At 35.3% G+C, this 17,125-nt stretch overlaps 1 protein-coding gene across 1 annotated transcript; it reads right to left on the bottom strand.

Annotated features, from left to right (window-relative positions):
- Positions 1 to 1,484: 1,484 nt before the first annotated feature.
- LOC113093518 (receptor-type tyrosine-protein phosphatase T-like) lies at positions 1,485 to 16,344 on the bottom strand. The gene is made up of 4 exons (XM_026259228.1): positions 16,150 to 16,344; positions 5,911 to 6,112; positions 4,768 to 4,870; positions 1,485 to 1,818 (listed from the first exon to the last, which is right to left on the bottom strand). The coding sequence occupies exons 1-4, from the start codon at positions 16,240 to 16,242 to the stop codon at positions 1,485 to 1,487; spliced, it is 732 nt and encodes a 243-aa protein (XP_026115013.1). The 5' UTR covers positions 16,243 to 16,344.
- Between the last annotated feature and the right edge of the window lie 781 nt (positions 16,345 to 17,125).

Raw genomic sequence — 17,125 nt, 5'->3', positions numbered from 1 at the left:
CGGGAGATTCACCAATGACTGGCTTTAAAAGTATTTTAACACCCCCAAAATGACACACTTCATCTGAAAAGGCCTCTAAAAGTCATGCTGACATTTCAACTCCATTGAGAGTGATAATGATGACTAGCAAATTTAATGTGGACTACAGTTCCCTGCTCATACTGACATTATGGAGAAAAGGTAATTCATTAGAGAGAATGGCATTGCACAATGTTTTTAGGTTCTGGTTTTGTTTAATAACTTTTACAGTGGCACCTACAAATACTCGGATGCTTGAGTGAGTCTTATATATCTGTAAAGGTTTATTAAATAATACAAAATAAAACAAACTTGAAATATACACTTATTTACTCATGGTGTGATAATTTGTTATGCAGTGAAATCACATATTTAAGTGTTGCTTGAATGTCCAAATACTTTTCGGAGCAACTGTATAAAGCATTGATATTGTTTTGTATTTTTCATGCATAAATATCATTACAAAACCGCACATAATGTGTCAAATCAATTCATGATTCTACTAATGACAAATGCTACATGAAGCCGGTTTGAATAGCTATCAGTATGATGGGTAATCTCTGCACTGACTTTCATTGTGCATTTCTTTGTTACCTTGCACCGTGGAAATGAAATATTTTTACACAGAGCGCTCCTCGAACACACTTGGAACAAGGTAAGTTGAAAACAAATCTGAACTACCAACCTAAATCCATATTTTATGCATGAATCTCCAATCAAATTATCTGGGTCACAGTCTGAGGTTGTTTTCGAGTGCTTTTCTCCAGCCGCCTGAGACTGAGAGATTGAATTGAATCAAATCCAATCACATAGGGAACCACATACTTCAAAACGCACAGCAATGCAGCAGGCCCAAATGGAGCCTTTGCTGAGCGTATTATGCCTGCTGAAACGCTAATGTGTGAATATATATCTAAATATGCATTAATATAAACCCATTTCTAGGACTGTCTTGCAATTTTGGATGGTACAGAGCAAAGGTTATGTTCTGTGTACTATTGGACCTATCGACGTACAGCTTTATGCTTTGAAACGTGATATCAGTTTTTTTTTTCTACATTGATAAGACTTCTAATTCTTGTTTAAGGTTGAATCTCACAAAATACTTATACTGGTTATTATTCTGGATCGTATTATGTTTAACTATTTTATAATAAATAATACAGTTATATATTAGGATAAAAGAATAATAATAATGATAGTATATGCCAACAGTGTGATTTTGCTTTATATTTTTTGACATGCACTTGCATTGTGTTTTTGGATGGTCATGCTTCATAGCACTTGTTAGTATAAAACAAAGTATTTTGGTGGGTTATTTTTACATGATGATAATTGGGGGAAAATATGTTTGTCATGAAGTTAAAAAGTTGTTTCTGTGAAAAATATCATTTTTTTTTTGTTTTTTCAGTTAGATTTTGGGGTGAAATAAGGTTTTGGGAGATTTAAGTGTCGATCCTTAAGTGTCAACCGTTAGCAGGAACATTAAATTGGTATATGAAATAAACAGTAAATGAAATACTCACCCCATTGGCTTTGCTCAAGGCCTGAAAGTAAATGCTGTAGCTTTTGGCTGGTGACAATGGTGCGTTCCAGTAGCCATTATAAGTCTTGTTGTCTCCTATAGTAAAGGGCTGTACTACAGCAAGGCTCACAGGGGGGAGTTCAGCCGCAAAATAGTGAGGTGAATTCAAGATAGAGGCATTTCTGAAGCTAACAGGAATGGAGAAACACTCCAGCACATCAGTGGCTCGGCGAACTTTCTGCTTTCGTTCCTCTTGAACCACCACTTGATAAGCACTAGAGAGAGAAAAAAAAAAGATTAATTAGTGTGCTAAATATCAAAAACAACGTACCCAATATGTCATTATTGTAGTTCTCGGATGAAGAGGCTAAATTCCAATATTTTTTTTTTTTAAAGTTGACATAAAACAATAATTTTGATTTAGTTGTCAATTTTTATATACACATGAGCACATGCTTTAGCATTAGCCGCTTATGCTGCAGCTTCATGATTTGAGAAATATCTTCAGCTAGCGATGGCACATTCAAAAAAAGAGAGAGGGAGCTGTGCCCGAGGCAATTTAACGAGCCATTAAAACCATCAAGAACATCTCTTCCTGTAGCTTTCTAAGAATCACAGAAGGCCCTGTCAGCCACCAAGAACTCTCTAACGCTAACAACTAGCTGCTAAACATCTCTATTAAACTCTTTTCTTGGAATAAAAAAACCTTTTTAAACCTGCATGAGACCCAGAAATACTCCCCCTCTTGAGAGAAAACTACGAGGAAAGCGATGCGGTAGCGAGCCAGCAGAGGGAAATCTCTACTACAGTAATTAGGTGGTGGATTTGTGCGAATAGGCCTTTTTGAAAGTGCTCATCATGGGGAAGGACTGGAGAGGGGCATGTGTGTGTTTCAGTACACGGTGAATAGATAAGGACATCTTTTGAGCTCCCTGTGCTAATAGTACTTGTTTGCAATTATGTGGTCTTACGCCAAGAACATACTTCCCAATTATGTGCAATTAGGGAAATGTATGTTTCGCCGAAAAGACGAGGCAAATTATCCAAGCCTCTAATCTGGCATCTTTCATAAAGGATAATTTCCCATGACCAAAGAGGGCTGCCTGCTCTTCTCTTTCAAACACACTGGATCTCCATTTCAAACTAATGGCTTTAAGTGCACACTGGATGTTGTGTGTCTGCTGTAACCCTGGTCGAAAGCTGCTCTAATTATAAACAATTTTCAGTTGCTAATTTTTCATAAAGACGCGTATTGATTGCCAGGGTGGTATGCATTATAGAGCAAACTAACAATGGAAAAACATTTTCCCACTTGTTTAAAAAAAAACATGTATCAGTTTCACAGGTTTTTGTTTACCATTGAATATATTCAATATAAATATGCAAAAATGAATAACAATTGCATACTATAATAAAATATAATTGTTTTAATCTTATGTTATCTTATGTTGTCTTGCCAAATGCTAATAGTTATTATTGTTTATTAAAACTCAAATTAAAACCATTAAAAAAACATTTTCATTTAACTTTTCTTAAGCTAGTTAACATTTCTCACTGAAACTCAACTTGATGTGGAATATAAATAATACTAAAACTGAAATTAATAACTGTATAATTAATATAAGTATATATATATTAAAAAAACATAAAACAAGAAAAACTAACAAAAATAAAAATAAAAAATGATTTAAAATATGAATAAAAACATAAATTCTTATAATATATAGAATATATCTCAATGATACTGAAATAACAATGGCAAATACAACTCAGAACAGTCCATGCAACTTCATAATTGTCATAATTACTGATGGGCTCCCATTGCACATCAACTCTGCTGTTCTTCCAAGTCAGTGCCGACTTGCAATTTCGAGAATTTGCCAAAATCTGTTGCACATTCACAGACTGAATTTCCACACAGAGAAGAGCTCTGTTTGAGTGCCAAAACACAGCCAAATGGACCAGGATCCCCTCAAAGGCTTAGCATACAAATGATGCTTATTTGAATGACTGCATTTAAAAACCCTCAGGACCCCGAGTGAATCAACAGTAATGCACTTCTTCATTCAGACGATCCACTAGACCCCTCTTGGATGACTAAAGGGAGGGATCATGCGTAATTTGGTGTTTTCTTGGCTTTTAAAGTGGTTCGCATCTGTCTGCAGATTAAAAAGTTTCTTACACAGACAGTTTTCAAGCATCAAAACAATAAAAGTTTAGTTTTTTCCCCCACTGTACATTAGCATGCGTCCTGTTTAATTGGAATTATTATTTATTTCTGAGCATCAATGTATCATTTTTACTATGATTTACAGAAGACAACTATGGTTTAGTGTAAAAATAGTTCATATAACAAAAAATCTTGTCAGGCGTATTTAGAACTAGAATCATTAGATGGCATTAATAAGACTATATTTAAGGATAACAGTGCTATAGGTTTTACCCATTTGTCAGAAAGAAGCTTTTAAAAAATAATAATATTTAGTATGATTACTTATTATTTTAATAAGTACAGGGCATATTACAGGTGAAGTACCTGGTTTTATTCTTACAGAAATATATCTGTTAAGATAAATGACGATGGAACATTATTTCACCCATATTTTGACATTTTCTTTTCATAACAGTTATTTGAAACAGTAAAGCAAACACTTTAATTGCTTTCTGTATGTATATAAAATCTCTTTTGTAAATGTATTTTGATGTGGACACCAAAATGGGACATCTCTTCTTTCAAACAGGTATTAAGCAGACTGTCTACTAATACTGTAATAACTGATAGTTGATATGTATTTGCAATGTTACTTATATTGTAGCTACTAGAATGTCTGAAGTTGACTATGGAATAAAGTGTTTTTTTTTTTTTTTTTTTTAAACAATCAGCAGGTGAACAAGTACTTAAATCTTCACAGTTGATGTTGAGGTCCAGTATATAATAACAGCCAATTAGGATTTTAAAGTCCCTTATTACATCTGTCCTCTCTGTATTCTCCCTTGAATAAAAGTGTCAAAAGAGCACACTTGACAAGTACTTTCCTAGATATAATGTCCCAAATGCAAACATTCGCAACATCAATCACATTTATGTATATGACAGACGCTTTTATCCAAGGCGCTTGCATACAAAATGCACATTTCTTTTATTTTATTTTTTTCCGTTCTTCAGTGTAAAACAAATGAGCAAAAGACTTTAAACAGGCCAGTGGCATGAGATGACTGCTCACCTGACAGGAGCCCCTCGTGATTGGGCAGGTTTTAGGAGGACGGTGATTGTGGTGTCCGTCTCATTGAGAGGAGACTCCGTCTCATATTCAGGCATGGATGGAGCTGCAGACACATAGATTCATGTTAAAGGACACCCACTATCAGAATATAAAGAAACACGTACTGTATAGCATAGCAGATCAAGTGGATGTCTAAAAAGCTTTGCACTGTTTATCGATTTAAGTAACATATGCATGAATGAATTGCATTTGCAAGAATAAAATTACCAATATCTCTATGCATTCTATTAAATCTTTGAAATGAAAGTGCATTAATGTAGACATTTCTTGCATGTTTTACAAACTGAGGGAGATGTCAAAATTGTTGCAGCAATGAGCAGATTTTTTGCGTGTATTGAACTTGGAACTCAGCTGCCTTTCAAATACACAAAAACATGTTTTAATATTATGCATAATTAATATTCATGTACTTGCAAAAAACACATTTCACAGTATTTACTCCTACGAGAAAGCAGACAGTTTTGAAGCCTGACTCAAAATGATCATTACTATGTAATCACAGTGTAAATGTCAATCTCTCGTTACAATGTTTAGATTCAGTGAACAATACGGTTTTAATAAATGGTGTCTGGCGTGCTGCACAAATGCCACGTCATTATGAAACGGAACGAACTGACAGCCGCAGGCCACAGAAATGGGGTTGAACTTGTGAAGGATGTTGTTTACCATTCATGTTCTCATTATTTTGTGCACTTTACATTAACTGTATTCCAACAATATTTATGCCAATAACACAACATACTAATGAGATTTTTGCTCCAGCAAAGCTTCTTTAAGACACACAAATGTCAAAATGACAAAACTAATTATGCAAATTCTAGAAATGCAAGTAGTAATTAGGTAAGCAATCAAATTAAGCTTATTTAACCCTGTCAGTTCATGTTTCCAGACATCATTTCATACATTATCATCAGTCTGTCCAACATCTATATCTATAAAGAACAAATGTCTGTCATACTGACTCAATTAAACAGGAACTTGAGGGCCGGTTTTACTATAATTGTGTATAATTCTCATTACATTTTTGGAAAATATCCAACAACCTTTGCTGAACCCTTAGCTGAAACCATGCCGTTCCTTTACCTGCAATTTTGGTGGCGATACGGGTGGTCACTGGTGGGCCGAAGCCTTTGTTTGTGCTGGCTTTCAGAGTAAAGTAGTATGTGGTGCCAGGATACAACCCTACGAAGAGATGATGGGTCTCATTTGGTAGTTTGAAAACCTGGCCACGTTGTGTTGTCAAATCTGCGCTGGGGTCCAGGGAACCAAGAGCCTTATAGGTGATCTAATGAAAGAGAAACGACCGATAGATTTTTACAATGATAACTCCACAGTTATACCATAGTTTATTTGTCATCCCAAATACAGAAAAAAAAATTAAAGGAAAGTTTTATTGAATGTTCATGTCTTTTACATACAATAAAAGCACATATTGAAATAAAAAATGCTCTGCAGTTTTGTTTCACTGACAAACCTGTCTTCCCTTATGAAGACTGCATACATTTTCAATGATTGGCGACTTATATGTATAGGCCAGTGCTTTCATTTAATCTCATTGTTTCACTGTTCATTCATTGAAAGGAGAAAGTCATACAGGTTTGGAACAACATAAGTGTGAGCCAATAACATTTCATTTTGGTGTGAATTTTTCCTTTAAACATTCTTTTTCTTAATAACATCAACCTTTTGAAACAGCAAAAGCAATTTGGTGCTGAACATTTTTGTTTTACTGGATCTCTTTTAGTTATTTTGGCATTTCTGCATTCAGATGTTCTCCAAATATTTGAGATAATTTCAGTGACTAGAAATGCAAAACCCACTTATATCAAGAATTCAATGAATAAGAAGCACATTCAGTGCACTGTGCTGTAAATACAAGCTGCTTATTAAAACACATTTACGAGGCTTTTGGATCTGCTTCGAATATGTACATTTTAGAAAACAACTTCCAGCAAACATTTAACACACCCAGAAACATTTACTAAACCTTCCATATCTTAGAGAAGACTGATGGATATTGATGGCCGCAGTGTATGGGGGTAATCAAAACATTTTAGCCCTGACGTTTCACACTTCATAACCCCATTCCACAATTCAAATCAAATCAAATAAATTGACAGCTGGGTGCCTAGCAGGCCCGCTGCCTAAAAGCTTTTCATGCGTGCATAGTGGAGTGATTCAGAATGCCCTCTAAACACTCTCACACACAAACACACACACACATCCGTGACTGTCCACTGACCACAGGCAACAAAATAAGCAGGAGAAGCAAATCTGCATTCAAACCAAATATCACTCCAGAAAATCCACATACATACATGGGAGACGTGCAGATGCAATGATGAAACTTTTCAGATGTCAATATATAACTTACAGTAATTTTCAAATGTTCTTATGTTCATCTAAAGGTAATATAAAATACTATATACAGTATACTTAAAGGGACAGTGCAACCAAAATCAAAATGTAAAATGTAATTTTCAGCATAATTACTCCATTCTTCAGTGTAACATGATCTTTGATTGATTTTTTCATTGTCTTTTTTGTAACTATAAATGTATTTCCTGTCACTTCTGATTAATTTAATGCATCCTTGCTGAATAAAAGTAAAAAAAAAAAAAAAAAAAAAAAACTTACTGACCCCAAGCGTTTAAAAAGTTGTGTACTGTATATTGATTACCGTGTAACTGTTGGAAGAAGCACCTTGGAAAACCTGTCTTTATGTTCCACAGACGAAAAAGTTATACAGGTTTGGAGCACCATGAAGAGGAGTACAGTAAATAATGACAGAATTATCCAATTTAGGTCAACTATCGCTTTAAGACACTACTGCCTCATATACACTCTAATACTGGCCCACACACACTTGGGCAACTCTTATTGCGGTATGAATGTTTAGAGTTTTTTTTTAATAATATGTCAAAGAAAAACAATCCTGCATGTGATATCTTATACAGGACAAGGACATGCATCTGAATATACATTAGTTTTCCTTAGACTTTCATACATGTTGTTTTATTTCATGTCAAAGGATTGTTTAAACTGTACTGACACATTTTTATGTTTTCCAGCAGCCTAGTTTTGATTTAATATGCTATCATATTTATGATTTCATGTTGGGTCAGTAAATCACACAGCACCGCTGAAGTGTGGCAGAGCAGCCTGGTGTAATATACTGCCATGTATAGTGTACATGTTATGGATTATAAATCAGTCGTAATAGTGAGTTATAGCGTGAATTTTACTTTTACAGCTGACAATGCTGACTGAAATGTTTAAACCCTCTTCAGCCACTGTTTGGACAAAGAGGTATTTCTGCTTCAACTCATGTCATAAGTTGAGCCAGAAGTTTAAGAATGAAAGAAATTCACCTTTAACATGTATTTTTTTTCTTAAATCCAGTTTATGCGTTGCATAGCTACCAACTTGACAGTTACTATTAAAATTAATAGGTTTTCTTATAAATGAAAGGGCATCCGAAATTGATGACAGGCCTTTTATTAAAGGGGCTTTTAAGATATCATCTATTGCCTTTAGTGTAGCTCCTCTGTACATGTGTGCCCTTGTTCGGTGTTAACATACTCAGCCAACAGCAGGTCGCATTGAACATATCTCATAAAACACCGATTCATTACAGCCCTATGAAACCGAAAGCGTGAGGTGGCTGAAGGGTATTGTTCCTGTAATATACAGAAAAATGGATAATTCGACTGTAAGCTGATCTCAAGATGTTATGATACAGGTCTGAGGTTGAGTTAGCTCAATATTCTTATTTTATTTAATTAAAAAAAATTGTGATTAAATGTTCAAAAAATAACAACAAAAACAACACAACAGCTCAAAGGCCAGCGTTGAGATCAATAGTCCTCCAATTACTCTGTCATAACTTAAATGTCCCGATAAGGGGAAAACACAAGGGATGATCAATCCTGTAGAAGACTGAAAGTATGAAATGAAGAGGTGAGGATGGAGGGCTCTATCGCTTACTCTCGTCTGTCCTCCCTCTCTCTTTTCAGACTGTTGTCAGGGGAGACAGGAAGTGTTGGCCAGGGGGCATGTGATGCCACGCGACAGGCTGCTAAAAGTGGCCTAATGCACTACTGAATGCACTCTGGCTCTCTGTTAAAAGAGCCGCTCGAGTTTAATTGACCACAGCTGATTTGAAAAGGGTTCATTTCCCAGTTCAGTTTGGCAGCGGAGATGGGAATGCAAAGAAAACTGCCGATATATTGAATTTTGGATTTGGAGATATTGGATTTATGGCTACTTCGTTTTAGCAATGAATAAGAGAGAGAGAGAGAGAGAGAGAGAGAGAGAGAGAGAGAGAGAGAGAGAGAGAGAGAGAGAGAGAGAGAGAGAGAGAGAGAGAGAGATGCTGTTCCAAAACATAGTGAGCTGCTTTTTGAGGCATCACAAGTTTTCTATCGTCCTCTTGCATCACATTTTATTCTCCCTGTTTAACACTGTAAAGCTGCGTTGACACACTCTGTATTGTATTAAATGGTAAATAAATAAAGGTGACTTGATTTGACTCTGATGTGGTTTTGGGGGCCAGGAGAAGTTTTGACATTTGTGCTTTTTTCAGTATCTTAAAATCATAATTCAGCACATACTGTGCTACAATAAAAATGTAAGCAACATGAATGTTCATTCTTTGTTTCTGAGAAAACAACGTTTATGCATTTTTTGTGAAAATATATATATTTTTTAAGACAGTAAAATAATTCCACAAAACATGCAGAACATTTGAAGAGTTTGATTCCAAAACTCAATAAAACAATGTTGATTAATTTGAGTAAAAATGTTTTTTTCTTTACCAAGAAAGTGGCAAGATGAAAACCATTATTTTCCATTTCAAACTTTCACATAACATCTTTAGGTTATAATAACATAATAAAAATTCAAATCCAGGTTTTGATTTTTTTTTTAGATTTATTATAAAGTCGTATTATTTTTCCCCAAAATGCAATAAATCTGTGATATTTTATTCTTCTCAAAATGGAATAAATCCATTCAATCAATATGAAAGTTATTTTTCATATTGAAACTGATAACATAGTAAGTTGATCCCCATATGACAGCCTCTGAACTTGGTCAATACTAATCTTAAATTCAGGCACTGGACTAAAAATACATTCCACAGTCATCGCTTCCAAAATTAATTCAACAGGTCATCTTGTTAATGCTATAAATTAATTACAGCAGTAAAATAAAATTTTATCATGAACATGGACAACATCACATTAGACCACAGAAATTCCAAAATGACATTTCACTTACATTCAACTTACACTTTTACTGGTAGTATTAATCACAGAATCGGCTTTACAGACGAGATGTGCTTGACAATCACATGCGATTTATTGTGCAGCTCTTGTTTGTTGATCACAAAGTACAAAGTAGATGAGGAAAACTAGGATGCCAGGTTTATTCAAAGCACTTCCATTACTGTCTGTGACTGAGTGTGTGGAATGGTGCACTGTGATTGGTTGAGAGGATATATCACATTCTGCAAACAAGGGAGAATGGTGTTTGTTACGGTTTGAAAAAAAAAAAAGTCACAATTTGTGTAAAATTAGAAATTGACTATTCAATAACAACCAGATACAATACTGATTTTAGTGGAAACTCAAAAAAAAAAGAAAAGAAAAGAAAAAAAAGTATTAATTTATCACGTTTTGGAACCAAATTCTTTATTTGTTCACAAGAAAAGGATGAGGTAGACTAAAGTTTTTGCTATAAAATGACGTGAAAAGCATCCTGCTTACTCATTTACAGAAAAAAAAATATTGATTTAACTTTTGATCAAAACATGTTTTGTATTAGAAAGGTCATATGTAGGTAAAGAGAATAATATATTCCATTCTCCACACTTACGCATTCATAAAACTAAATAAAATAAACCAGAAAAAACAAGAAAATACAGCACTATATAAATACAAAAAAAACAAACAAAAAAACAGACTCATATAATGATCAAGCACTTCCTACTTAGACATTGCCCACCACCACCATCTAAATATATATATTTATATATATATATATATATATATATATATATTTTATGGAGAGTAAATCTGAAAATATTGATAACATACAGGCAACTTATTAAAGTAATGGCACATCATTCTCTGCCATATGGCATGAGAGAGAATAAAGATAGTGGAAAATGTCTATAGACTATAGAAATGTCACCCCCCCCCCCCCAACCATAAAAACATTACTTTACAGATATGACACAATAAGCTCATGGAAAATTTGCTTACTTCCTACTTAAATTCTTAATATCATTTAAAGATGGCATAAACCTCACCAATTTTGTCAAATCTAGTGACTAACTCATTGCATCAACCCTGTACCTTGTTAACAACTCAATTCTGACTACTAGCAATGATTCACTAATGTCTGCTGTTTGGGACTAAATAAGGGTACTTGAAGTTCACCGTCTCATCAAATAACAAACAGAAAATAAAAACTGCACTCTCGACATTAACCCGAATTTAGACCTCCCCCCAGCTGTCTCTAGACCAGACGTGCAGGATCATGAGCCCATTAACTGGGTTTAGCTGCTCTAGAGAGATAGGGGTTACTGGTTCTCTCAACTCGAGTGCTTGCAACTCAAGCACTTATTTAATGGAAATGAAAACAACACCATGAGGGAGGTGTACAGGTTTTTCTCCATCCCATAAGGGCAGAACAGGCTGTTTATCTTCGTTAGAGGTGAAACCTTCCCCACTACATCAGCACACAGAACGAAAGCTCCTTACTTACACTTTTTCTCTCATTTAGAAAGAGAGAGAAAGAGATTTTAATTACAAAAAAAGTATGGTGTTACCAAAATACATCAATGCCAAATTATTATACCTGGATACATTGAATTACTACACTACACTGATAATTATAATTTAATTTATATACTATAGTATTTACACTTGGTTTAAAAAGTAAAAAAAAAAAAAAGTATTGTATGCTAACATAAAAAAACAGCAAATCTTTTCTAATATACAGGTGTTTCTCAATGAATTAGAATGTCATGAAAATTTAATTTATTTCAGTAATTCAACTCATGTTGTGAAACTTGTGTATTAAATAAATTCAGTGCACACAGACTGAAGAAGTTTAAGTTTTTGGTTCTTTTCATTGTGATGATTTAGGCTCACACTTAAAAACCCACGAAGTCACAATCTCAACCTTGACAAATTAGTGTAGTATACTTCATAAAGCCAAAAATTGTTGGCCTTCTGGAAAGTATGTTAATTTACTGTACATGTACTCAATAAATGGTAGGGGCTACTGTTGCTTTAATTACTGCCTAAATTTGGCGTGGCATGGAGGTGATCAGTTTGTGGCACTGCTGTGGTGGTATGGAAGCCCAGGTTTCTTTTACAGTGGCCTTCAGCTCATCTGCATTGTTTAGTCTCTTGTTTCTCATTTTACTCTAGACAATACCCCATAGATTCTCTATTGGGTTCAGGTCTGGTGAGTTTGCTGGTCAGTCAAGCACACCAACATCATAGTCATTTAACCATTGCAGGTGCCAAATCCTGCTGGAAAATGAAATCAGCATCTTCAAAAAGCTGGTCAGCAGAAGGAAGCATGAAGTGCTCCAAAATTTCTTGGTATACGGGTGCAGTGATTTGGTTTACAAAAAACACAATGGAGCAACACCAGCAGATGACATTGCACCCCAAATCATCACAGACTGTGGAAACTTAGCACTGGATTTCAGTCAACTTGGGCTATGAGCTTCTCCACCCTTCCTCCAGACTCTAGGACCTTGGTTTCCAAATGAAATACAAAACTTGCTCTCATCTGAAAAGAGGACTTTGGACCACTGAGCAACAGTCCAGTTCTTCTTCTCCTTAGCCCAGGTAAGACACCTCTGATGTTGTCTGTGGTTCAGCAAATTTCTTGACACGTCTGTGTGTGGTGGCTCTTGATGCCTTGACTCCAGCCTCAGTCCATTCCTTGTGAAGTTCACTCAAATTCTTGCATCGATTTTGCTTGACAATCTTCATAAGGCTGTGGTTCTCTCGGTTGGTTGTGCATCTTTTTTTTTTCTCCATACGTTTCACTTCCACTCAACATGTTTGGATACAGCACTCTGTGAACAGCCAGCTTCTTTGGCAATGTTTGTGGCTTACCCTCCTTGTGCAGGGTGTAAATGATTGTCTTCTGGACAACTGTCAGATCAGCAGTCTTCCCCATGATTGTGTAGCCAAGTGAACTAAACTGAAAGACCATTTTGAAGGCTCAGGAAACCTTTTCAGGTGTTTTGAGCTGATTAGCTGATTGGCATGTCACCATATTCTAATTTGGTGAGATGGTGGGCTTTTGTTAAATGTGAGCCAAATCATCACAATTAAAAGAACCAAAGACTTAAACTACTTCAGTCTGTGTGCATTGAATAGAAAGTTAAAAACAGCATTTATTTGAAATAGAAATACTTTGGAACATAATAAATGTATTTTCTGTCACTTGTAATGCATCCTTGCTGAATAACAGTATTAATTCCTAAAATCAAAAAAAATTTACAAGGAAAAAATTACCATGGCATCATGCCCCTTACAAAAAAAAATGCATGGCACATTGATGGTATTGATGGTACAGAAATGAATGTACCATAGTGTTATATCTGTTTTTATATGGTACTCCAAGGTATTTTCAAGAGTACCTTTGTGCCATCATGGAAGATCACAGTATCATGGAACATTTTGGTACATTTTTGTTAGTGTATTACAACCCAAAAAAAAAAAAAAAAAACTAAGCAATAATAATCTACAAAAGTGCAGAAAAAATAAAAAAATAAATAAATCAAACCTGGTATAATAGTATGGTACATTTTTGTTGCAAAAAAAAAAAAAAAAAATATTGACAAATGGCTAAACTAAAATGTCAATTTAATTTCATAGTGTTTAAATATAAATAATAGCATCCATACAGAGTGTAAATTTCCCTGTCCATCACTCTTCCAAATAAAAACCACAAGACAGGTTCTCTCTGTAATCAAAGTGGGTGGTTTGTTTCCTTGATACTCCAGACAGGAAGCTGTCAGAAACGGTGTACGAGACACAGCGGAGGGGTGGAAGACATCACGTCATCGCAAACTCACAACATGTCACGCAAATGAAACAAAACAAAGATCAAGGACCAAACAGCCGCGTGTGCAGAAGTGTTCTGCTGTTTACTCATTCTCTTTTGCATGGAGATAAAGACACATAAACAAACAGGAGGACAAAAGACACCATCGCTTTACACGTCTCACTGTTGATTAATCTCCTTATTGTTGAGGATCTTCCCGTCTTACTTTCCCTGCACTTTCATACGCACACTCTTATTTTGTCAGTAAAGCAATTAATTTCTCAAAGGCTTTGATGGTTTGATAATAGGAGGCTGTTGTGCAGTGAAATGAAGGGAGAGAGGAAATTTGATAAAAAAAAGTATGGATTTTAATGCAGGACACATCTCAGGTATTCAGAAACTGATCTGAAACCCACTGTGATGTTTATGTGTCATATTTAGCAGGCTGCTGAGCTGTTCTTATAAGTGTAGATCAATGGACCACCCAGTACTTTTTTACATACATTATACATTATACAGTACGTAGGGTGGCCTAGTGGCTGGAAACCAAAGGGTTACTGGTTCATTTCTAAAAGGGTTAAGCCATAAGAAATCATCTATGCACTTAACCACAAGTCACTCTACAGACAAGACTCTAAAGACAACTTTTCTGTCAAGACTACACTGTCTATATCAATTTATAATTAGAATTTGTTATGCAAATCGATATTGGATATTTCTGATATGCAGGTAAAATAACATGCATGGCAATAAAAGCATTGCATACTGTATATGCAACACGGTATGTGATAATACACACACAGAATATAACATTAAAAAAAATGCTTAAACTATTAATGTTATCACATACAGTATATTGAAAATAACTTTACACACTATCAAAAAAATTTTATTATGAAAAATATATACACATTAATGCTATCATTGCAGTTTGTTGCAATCCTATTTTATTTCCATGAGTCTCCAAGTCCAAACTTTCCTAAAGCTTTGAATCAAGAAACTTGCTTTTGTGACCCTTCCATTGCATTCACCTCCGCACCTTCCTTCCTTCTGATTCCGAGCTCTTTGTCCTAAGTCTAATTTGTCTGAATCACTAAAAGCGAGGAGAGGAGGCATACGACTGCTCAGATCTCCCGGATAATTCTATTGGACGCTTCTAATTAAATCAATGAGGGCTATTATAGCAATTATCTGGCAAAATGGGACTGCATTGTGTCTGCTCGATACATTTAGCAAATTCTGTCAATCTTCTTGTCATCAGGATGGCACAGGCTGTAAACCTATTTTAGTGATGTACCTGGATATGCAGAATGTCTTGCACCTGGCTTGTCTTCCTCATCAAATCAAAGAGAAAGTGAGGCTCTTTTGTAGCTCCATCCCACTCAAAAAGACACATTAAAGCTAAATCTGGATGTAATTTGTTTTTTGTCATGCCGCGACTTCATTTCCTCTTTTGTAATGCGGATATACTATGCATTGACTAATAAATAATTAATTAGCAAGAGATCCGGGCTGTCAAACATTTCCTGCGACAGAAAATCACTTATTTTTGTGTATCCTGACACCTAATTTTATCACATAAATTTACTTTGATATATAGTTTTGAGACACACATAAACACAGCAACATTTCAGTCCCAAGCATGAAAATGCAACCTTTAACCTATCTACATTACTTTTTAATTCATTTTAGAAAATAATACTACAACAATTAATACCTCTGCTCCCAACCACTGGAATCTGGAAAGTTTGTTTTCCAGCACATATGTCTAAAGATTCTTAAATCTTCTTAAATGAGAAAGCAAAGTTACATAAGATAAGATTAGAATGAAGTGACTGCATGATTAAAACAAGACCAAATATCTGCCAATCGACTTGATTAAATTTAAATTTATAAATAAAAAAATGTACCCCTTAGACAAATATTTGTTGTTGTTTAAAGCATAACTGACTTACTTTTGATCAGTTTATTAAGAGTTAATTTTCCTTTTGCATCTCAAGTAATTCATGAGACATATTAAGGATGTTTTAATATGTGTTTTGAAAAAAATCATAATAATTTTTTGCAATGCAGGCACTGTTAAAAGCCATGACTTTCTGTTTTGATTTAAGCATTTTAAGGCCTTAATGTATGGAAAGGCAATGTAAGTCCTTTTTAAGACCTAAAGAAACCCTGACAATACAATTTTTTTATGCATATGTACATAATAAATACATTAAAAAAAAAAAAGTATTTCCTCACCTCATAGAGTGTAATGACTCCATTAGTTTCATTCGGGGCCTTCCACTGCATGAAGATCTTCTCCTCGTATGGGCCTGTCTGGATGGACTCCATAGGAATGGGGCCAGGAACTAGTATAGAAACACAAACACACAGCCATTTATAGAAACTCAAAAAACACACAAATGAAGATATTTAGTCAACATCTATAATTCAAATACCGTACCGCTGCATTAATTACTTGACATAAAATGTGATTGTTTTGAGAAGAGAGGTGACGTAGGGTGACAGAAATGGCTTGTGTTGCTGGGTAGAAGGTAAAGCAAGGCGAGCAAAGATTGGCTGACTAAAGAAGCAAAACTATGTCAGACACACCTCAGCCGCAATGTTCGAAGTGTGAATTGTAACAGCTTTTTTACCCTTCGGTATCGAGAGGTGTTAACAAGTGCTACGAGTTCCACTGCGCATATGCGTGTGTCTATTTGCATATTTGTTTGCACACATCCCCTCTGGCACACATTGCAAGTTTTCCAAATATACTCTTCCTAGAACATCATTAACACCCTAAAAACCTGTTTTCAAGATGCCATTATCCATACACAACTTCATCTTTCTCTCATATGCCAGCATGGCATTTTCAGGGATGCTATGACCTGACGATTTCATAAATTAGCATGTAATGTGCTAATTTGGCCCCGGTTTGACAATTAGGCCCATACAGTATGTTAACTTCAGGCTAGTTGTCTTTCATGTCTCAGTCTTGGTTAGTGTCTCTGACTTGACTGTTAGCGATGACACACTAATGAGTCAGACTGTTCCTGACAGTGTGTGCAAAGAGAGCAAATGAGTTAGCTAAAAGGATGTTTAGTCCAACTTAGCAGGGCCTGGCGATGCTGTTTGCTTTGCACTAAGTTGCGGCTAATTGGGAGGGCAGATTAAAGAGATGAGAGTTGCAAGGCGAGGAAGAGGAAGCTCGGGCACAAACAGATTAGCTTGT

The sequence above is a fragment of the Carassius auratus genome, unplaced genomic scaffold (assembly GCF_003368295.1).
Source record: "Carassius auratus strain Wakin unplaced genomic scaffold, ASM336829v1 scaf_tig00215054, whole genome shotgun sequence".
NCBI classification, from domain to species: domain Eukaryota; kingdom Metazoa; phylum Chordata; class Actinopteri; order Cypriniformes; family Cyprinidae; genus Carassius; species Carassius auratus.
This window is presented reverse-complemented; position numbering and strand designations above follow the sequence as displayed.